General features: G+C 41.8%; 1 protein-coding gene across 1 annotated transcript in view; it reads left to right on the forward strand.

Moving 5' to 3' along the window:
- Positions 1 to 9,032, forward strand: part of pcsk1nl (proprotein convertase subtilisin/kexin type 1 inhibitor, like) — an 11,124-nt gene extending 2,092 nt beyond the window's left edge. Inside the window, exons 2-5 of the mRNA XM_053318070.1 lie at positions 6,549 to 6,804; positions 7,525 to 7,768; positions 7,936 to 8,007; positions 8,636 to 9,032. Coding sequence (XP_053174045.1) covers positions 6,549 to 6,804; positions 7,525 to 7,768; positions 7,936 to 8,007; positions 8,636 to 9,032 — 969 coding nt within the window. The remainder of the gene's footprint in view (positions 1 to 6,548; positions 6,805 to 7,524; positions 7,769 to 7,935; positions 8,008 to 8,635) is intronic.

Raw genomic sequence — 9,032 nt, forward strand, 5'->3', positions numbered from 1 at the left:
GGAAGGAAAGAAAGGAGTGAGGAGGGAGGGAGGGAGGAAAGGAGGAAGGAAGAAAGGAACGAAGGAAGGAAAGGAGGAAGGAAGGAAGGAGGAGGGAGCAAAGAAAGAGGGGAGGAGGGGAAGAAGGAAGGAAAGAAGGAACAGTCAAAAGAGACGGGGTCAATTTGACCCGGGAGGACGACAGGAGGGTTGATATGTGATGATTTAAATAATAACTTATCTATTATCAAAATGTATTTTAATCAGATAAACTTACAACAGCTGCTTGTTTTCAGACAACATTTAACATTTGAGGGCTTCATCTTCTTTTGCTCGATAAAAATTTCTCACAGTGAGACATTTCGGATTTCGGATACAGCCCCCAGGATAGGTATATATATCTGTGCAGAGCTCTAATGTCTGCAGCAAGTCAGAGTTATGCTCCTCTGTGGACTCATTAGCTCCTTCCTCCTCCTCCTCCTCCTCTCCATCATCTCAGACCTGCTGATGTCTGAGTATAAACCTCCTGCTACTGAAAGCTCTGCAGCATAAATCTGAACTGATGCAGTTTGAGGCGATATTAGTGTCATAAATCACAGTGTTTGTGTCTGTGTGTCTGTGTGTCTGTGTCTGTGTGCAGCAGCTGTTGACTTTTTCTCTTTATCTCTGACAAACACAAAAACACTTCAGCAGGAAATTAAACCTGCTTCCATTTTCCGCAAGACTGAATCTCATAACTGTTGAGTTGAAGAGTCGGCAGCTCACAGCGAGGAGAAGAAGAAATAATAATGATTTAAAAAACAGCCTGCTGGTTAATGACTTCTATGGAGCTGCCTCATCACCACCTCCACTATCATCATCATCATCATCATCATCATCATCATACAGTCCTCTTCTTCTACAGTCACGCTGTTAGTAATATGATCATTATTATATTATAGTTGTTGCTGTTCAGACTCACTTTTCAGGCCACTAATCCACTTTTCAGACCACTAATTCACTTTTCAGACTGCTGACTCACTGTTGAAACTCCAGACTAACTTTTCAGACCACTAATTGGCTGTCCAGACTGTTGACTCACTTTTGAAACTCCTGACTCACCGTTCAGACTCCGGACTCAATTTTTAGACTACTGACTCACTGTTCAGACTACTGACTCACCGTTCAGACTACTGACCCACTATTCAGACCACTGACTCACTGTTCAGACTACTGACTCACCGTTCAGACTACTGACTCACCGTTCAGACTACTGACTCACTGTTCAGACTACTGACTCACTGTTCAGACTACTAATCCACTGTTCAGACTACTGACTCACGGTTCAGACTACTGACTCACTGTTGAAACCACTGACCCACAGTTCAGACTACTGACTCACTGTTCAGACAACTGACTCACCGTTCAGACTACTGACTCACTGTTCAGACTACTGACTCACTGTTCAGACTACTGACTCACCGTTCAGACTACTGACCCACCGTTCAGACTACTGACTCACTGTTCAGACTGCAAACTCACCGTTCAGACTACTGACTCACTGTTCAGACTACTGACTCACTGTTCAGACTACTCACTCACTGTTCAGACTACTCACTCACCGTTCAGACTACTGACTCACTGTTCAGACTACTGACTCACTGTTCAGACCACTGACTCACCGTTCAGACTACTGACTCACTGTTCAGACTACTGACTCACTGTTCAGACTACTGACTCACCGTTCAGACTACTGACTCACCGTTCAGACTACTGACTCACTGTTCAGACTACTGACTCACTGTTCAGACCACTGACTCACCGTTCAGACTGCAAACTCACCGTTCAGACTACCGACTCATTGTTCAGACTACTGACTCACTGTTCAGACTACTGACTCACTGTTCAGACTACTGACTCACCGTTCAGACTACTGACTCACTGTTCAGACTACTGACTCACTGTTCAGACCACTGACTCACCGTTCAGACTGCAAACTCACCGTTCAGACTACCGACTCATTGTTCAGACTACTGACTCACTGTTCAGACTACTGACTCACTGTTCAGACTACTGACTCACTGTTCAGACTACTGACTCACTGTTCAGACTACTGACTCACTGTTCAGACCACTGACTCACCGTTCAGACTGCAAACTCACCGTTCAGACTACCGACTCATTGTTCAGACTACTGACTCTCTGTCCAGACAACTGACTCACCGTTCAGACTACTGACTCACTGTTGAAACCACTGACTCACCGTTCAGACTACTGACTCACTGTTCAGACTACTGACTCACTGTTCAGACTACTGACTCACTGTTCAGACTACAGACTCACTGTTGAAACCACTGACTCACTGTTCAGACTACTGACTCACTATTCAGACGACTGACTCTCTGTCCAGACAACTGACTCACCGTTCAGACTACTGACTCACTGTTCAGACTACTGACTCACTGTTCAGACTACTGACTCACTGTTCAGACTACTAATCCTCTGTTCAGACTACTGACTCATTGTTCAGACTACTAATCCATTTTTCAGACTACTGACTCACTGTTCAGACCACTGACTCATTGTTCAGACTACTAATCCATTTTTCAGACTGCATGTGTGTGTTTAAAAATGTAAATTACATGCCTCGTACTCCCACAACAGCAACCATCCCCTGCCAAGCTGCATTTATTTTTAAGGTTAGTGTCACAGTAGATGGTTAAATAACACAGGAAACTGAATAACAGCAAATGGGAATAGTGGGGAGAGAGTAGGGGAGTGGAAATGGAGAAACAAAAACACTCTTATTGTGATAATATTTCATTAGGTTTAATGTTTATAATACTTGCCCTATTAGCTCTATTTAGCTTAAGTAGCAAACATTAGCATAAGTGTGCAATGCTCAGTGTTCCCAATAAGCTAGCATTAGGAAGACAAATCAATGAGTGTCATCATGCTTCACTACGTCCATTCAAGGCTACTATTGACTGCCTGTAAATGCCATACTCCTATAAGATGAAGAAGTCGACCTTATTGACCAGGTGGTCCTCAGAAGTACAGACATGCAAAGGCGTGTTTGATAAAAATCTGAAAAGCCTAAAGCTTCAGTCAGGATTCACTGTGATCGATCAATAATGTCTTTTTATCTCTCTCCTTATCCTTCTTTCTCTCCTTCACACTGACATCAATCCCTTGTTGCCTTCTCAACACACATTCATGTTTCTATACTTGTGAGGACCCTCTTTGACGTAATACAAAACTCCCCCAGGACCCTAAAATGAAACTTACCCTTATCGTGACGTTAAAGAGGACATATTCTGCACATTTCAAGCTCTATTTTTATATTCTGGGGTTCTACTGGAACGTGTTTGCATGATTTACAGTGAAAAACTAATTTATTTATCTTATACCGGACCTGTATGCAGCCCCTCCCCAGCAAACATTGAGACGTTGAATGGCTGTTATCTGAACATCCTTTTCAAACGTTCGCAAAAGGTTAAAAAATAATTTTAAAAATGAAAGTCACCGCTGATAGTCCTTGTCCTAACCGTCTGAACTCTATGAGGAAAACAGAGACTCTATATCACTGGACTAGCAGGACTGGACTATCACATTTCACTGTGTTATCACCTGTCTCTTTAAGACCCCCCCATGTGAGGAGCCCACTCACTTCTGCTTCTGAGGTCATCAGAAAATCACTAAAAACATAATAATGTCCCCTTTAACTCCCAAACCAAGTCTGAGCCTTCAAACAGGAGTGAAGACCGGCCATAATGTCACAGTGATGGTTTATGACTCTAATTGGTCCTCCCAAAAATGAACAAACACACCGCTCACTCACACGTGCACACACACACGCGCACGTGCACACACACAAACACGCAGACGACCAATCAAATTAGTGTAGGCAGGAACAGACCAGCTCAATACGCTACCATGGCAACAGCACATCCCCCTGGACACTGACAGCAGCCTCATAAAACACCACACACACACACACACACACACACACACACACACACACACACACACACAAGTTTAATGGAGTGTAAACTCTTTAGCTGAGAGCTGCATTCATTTCACACAGTGAGAAAGCTGCAGCCAAAACTAAGACTCATGGGAAATGTAGTTACTAACACAACAAATTGATGCGTTTTTTGTTCAGTTCAGCCACAGAGCTTCATGGTCCAGCTTTAGATGCTCATCCACTGCATTTATCTAACAACTTTTGCTCCCTTTCAGATGAAGATTTGACACCATGGATAATATAACAAGCTTTTAAAATACAACACATTGTTAAAGATGAAACCAAAAAGCAGTGTGTAGTCAGCTCACATTTCAGATGTCTATGAGTTGTTAACAGCTCCACCAAATACTGATTTTTCCCTCTAAACTTCTCACATGCTTTCATTTCAATAAATGTTCAAATGATCCAATATTTCAGCAAAAATCAAAGAAACTGAAAAAAGATTTGTGTATCCGAACTTTGTTTTTTCATCTATCTTTCCTCTCCCATTAATCATCTCACCAGCCCTCAGATGCCTCTGAGGGTAAAGTATGATGTATGCTTTCGATTGGCTCCATAGGAAAGTTAATGAACCGGAAAACAGAAAGCATGACTCACCAAATATCAGACGCTATAAATACTGGACTCATCGACCCGAGGAGGGGAGGATATATATAACTACCTGAAGTATGTGGCAGACCTCACTGATATTCTACTGTCTGAATATAAATCTCTATCATTTGGAGGAAAGACTGACAGCAGGAGAGTGGAAGCTGAACATTAAGTTACTGTCACATATGCATCAGCCAGTTCTCCACTTATGCAGCGGAGTTAGACACCTGTGTTAAGATTTTACTGCAGAGTGGAGTGTCTAGCCCAATAAATAATCCGTGGCCAGGATGAGAAACGCTCGCCGCAACATTCAACAAGATGAAACTTTATTCATCATATCAGGACAGAAGACTGCAGTGTGTGTGTATGTGTGTGTGTGTGTATGTGTGACTCAGCTGTGACTCACAGGAAGTGCAGTGATGATGAGTGGGAGGTGAAGACAGTGGATACTGAATAAATCCTCTGCTCTTCCTCTTCACCTCGTTCGCCTGCGGAAATAAATTTAGACTTTCTTTTATCCGAGGGCGATGACGTCATGATGCTTCTTAATGCCTGTTATCTTGCGAATTTAAAGCCTCATTCAGATCTTATTTCAAATAGAGTGGTGCTCACTTGTGCGTCTGCTGTCTCTGTCTGCTCCATCTGTTTTGGGAGAGTCTGTGTTCAGCAGGAAATAACAATAGAATAGATTAGAATAGTTTATTGCCATTATACAGCTATATAGTGAGCTATAAAGTTCAAACATAGATACACAGTACTCTGTACCAACAAAAACATAGACAGATGCTGCTTGTATTGCACTTTTGTAGAAGTAGATTAATTGCACCTGTATAGAAAAAAATATTATTATTAATAATATTGCACTTCATCATACAGCATTGTATAGATGATTGGGTCATAATAATATGAACAACAATAAGAAGAATATCAAAACATTCAAAGCTCACTGAAAAATGTGACAGCAAATTTCAAAATGGAGGGAAATGATTTATGGAGCAAATAAAAGAAGTATTAAAGAAGAAGATGGATGAAATGTGTGGACTATGTATTAAACACTATACAGAAGACTACACAACAAATCGTAATGTCAGTCGCCCAGAAACGACATGTGTGAGTGACAGATGCCATCTGGTGGCCGCAATAATTATGACATGGAGCAATGATGCAGTTCAGATGATGTGTATAAATGTGTGGATGAAGGTATTAACCCAACAGTAGATTTCTTTCAACGTTACAGTGTTTTTAGTGCTAAAGTTCCTCTTTTTGTTACTATACTTCCACCACAGCTCAACAGGAAACACTAAGAGGGAATCTGATGCTATAAAGACTGTAAATGTGTCAGATATCACTTGATATGACTAACTCACACTGATGAAGCTCAATAGAAGCTGATCATCTACTTTTAACAGTCTGGGTGGACACACTGTGGAGTTTGTCCTCCAACACTTCCATTGAAAGCACATTTGAAGGAGACTTTTTAATAGTTAATATGGACAGCCAATTGGGTGACTATAGGTTAGCCTGAGCAGATGCATTGTGGGTATAAGGCTGTGTAAAGCTGCAGAGTATCTGTTCTCTGATTGGGTGAGAAGATAAATTAAAGGCACTTTCAAGATAAGATATGGAGTTAGAGAATGGTGTCGCCTGCAGGGTCTCTTCATTAGTAAATAGAGGGTTCAGATCATCAGATAAAGTAGAGACGTAGAGCATTGTGTCGTCTGCATAGCATCAGATAAAGATTCTGTTTTTGTGCAGAAATTAACACTTTTGAGAACTGGAACAAGAGAAATGTGTTTCTGAACAGACCTCTATGAAGGAAACAAAGAAGGAAAATTACATGTCTTAACTTTTGCCTTGCTGTGGGGACTGTAGTTTTTACATTTACCTTAAAACTTAAAAAAATTCGGACATACCTCAATACACCTGGGTTATTACTCTTCCTCCCAGGTAACGCGTGTCTCTCTATCGCTCAGTCTCTCCCTGCAGGTCGTGGTGGTGGCCGTGGCCTGGATATCTCGGTGGGCGAAGCCAGACGTCAGCGCAGGGACGTCCGTAACCTGGTGCCCTATGAAGACCAGATGATGTCATATCCTGCCACACAGGGAGGAGGCAGAGCCAACGACCTGTACTACCAGACTGATGACTGGAGGGGGAGGGGCTTGGACCAGGCTCTGCAGCGACTGGTGGAGAGAGACCAGAGGCGGGAGCAGGAAGAGGAGCAGCGAGCAGGTTGGTCTGTTTACACACAAATAATCCTGTCCGGCATTTTCTCAACAAAAATACTTACATTTCTTCTTGACATTACTACAAAACCTTTTTTTCCTGTGAATGTTGAATCTTTTCAAAGCCTTTGTATATTGTTTTTCACATATTACGATATTTTTTCTCAGTTTCAAATATTGTCTCTCAACATAACATCTTTTAACATCTTTTAAAATTAAAAGATCACTACTTTTTCACAAAATTTTCAATTTCTGATAAATTTCAACTTTTATTTTTTCTAACTATATTGTGAAACTCTTCTTGCACTAATCTGTCATTTTTTGTCTGAAGTTATTAAATTTCACTTAAAGCATTTAAATATTACTTTCTTCTCAAAATATAATAATAACATCCGTTTAAATATTTCAACTACTTACATAGTATCCTGACTATTTTGCTGAAATCTTCCTTGAAATATTTTTGTCTTTATTTGTGAAATATTGTGGGAATTTTTTTTGGTTGTGTTTTTCTGAACTTTAAAATCTTCTCTGTGAATTATTTCATTATGAATACATCACAAATAATCAACCCATGTATTAACACATTATTTAACTGTAAAGCACTTTGGTAGGCCATTGGCTGTTTTAAATGTACTATATAAATAAAGATGACATTAACATTTGTTTTTAAGATATTAAACAATTAATGACTAAACTCCACTAACGAACCAATCAAATGTCTCCACAGCCTACCTGGCCTCTCTGCTCCGCCTACTGAACGAGGCAGAAAGCGCAGGATTGGTCGGTCCAGGAGACGTGGAAGTGATCGAGGAGGAGGACGATGTGGAGGACGATGAGGGGCCACCAGAGGACTTCCAGGGCGCGGCTCCCCCAGACTACGATGAGACGGGGCGGGGGATGAGCATGGGGAGACCCCCGGCGGCCTGGTGGGGCCTCCTGGAGCCCCAGCTGGCTCAGGCTCTGCTAGACAGGTGAGCGGGGTAGTCAAGGTTCAGGTTTGATAATATTTCATAGAATGTGAATCCATTTAATCCCTCTTATTGAATCTCTTGAGGTTTTTCAGTAATTGTAAATAACTGAAGCTCTGACCTGTGATTGGCAGGATGGAGCCTCAGGTGGCTCAGGCTCTGCTGGAGAGAGCGAGACAGGAGAGACTTCAGCAGGCGGGGCGAGTTTCATCCGGACTGAACAGAGACCAGGACACTCTGAGGTGATCAATCATTAACTGAGACACTGAAGGTCGATACGGAAGTTAAACTAATCAGTGTTATTATCTTATATAACAGCAGATGGTAAAGTCTGTCTGGAGGGTGAACTCAGATTTATGACCAACTCTGCAGCGTTTTTAGCCCCATATAACACCTAGTTTTGGCTTTTATGTGTTTATGTGGCACATAAACAACATTTTTTCTCAATGTTTTTTTTTTTTTTTTTTTTTTTACCTATTACAACTTTTCATTCCCACCATATTATGACTTTCAGGACCTCTCACAACTTTTTTTCTGGACATGTTACAACTTTTATTGACAGGACACAACTTTTCTGGATATGTTTTGATTATTCTGGACTTAGTTTTTTAAAATTTGATATATAAAGATATCTTGAAATCTCAATTTTCTTTCCTGCAGTGGCCTAAATCATCCAATATACTTTTAAGATTTAATTTTCAAAAATCTGCTTTATGAAGAATCTTATCATCAATTAATCAGTAGCATATTTGTTTGGAGACATTAAGGGAGTCTAATACTTCTTCAGGCAGTGGGTTGATGGGAAATGTAGTCTTCACATAAAGAAACAGGACCACTTACAGCAATCTACGTGTGTCTTCTTAATTTCAGACGTATGGTTGCTAGGATAATGTCCAGCATCGGCCCTGACAACGCCCAGGTGATCTCCTCCGGTCGCAGAATGAAGAGAGACCTGTCAATCACACCAGTCGAACCCGCTAGCCCCGCCCACAGAAGAACCCGACGTTCCCTTGACGACGTGGCCCCTCCGTCGCCAAGCAACGACCCCCCTCTGCTCAGGGTGAAGAGGTTGGAAGAGGAGCAGGAAGAAGAGGAAGAGAGGCTCCACCCTGCCGCCGGGCTGCAGAGGATCAAACGCATCGATACCATGACAACCGCCGCAATGGAAGAACTGAATCATGGGAGTCGTAGGCGTCGGAGGAGAGCCGCCCAAAACTACGACCCCCAAATACTGATTGATCAGATTTTAGAGTACATGAGGGAGTAA

The sequence above is a fragment of the Scomber japonicus genome, chromosome 4 (assembly GCF_027409825.1).
Source record: "Scomber japonicus isolate fScoJap1 chromosome 4, fScoJap1.pri, whole genome shotgun sequence".
NCBI classification, from domain to species: Eukaryota; Metazoa; Chordata; class Actinopteri; order Scombriformes; family Scombridae; genus Scomber; species Scomber japonicus.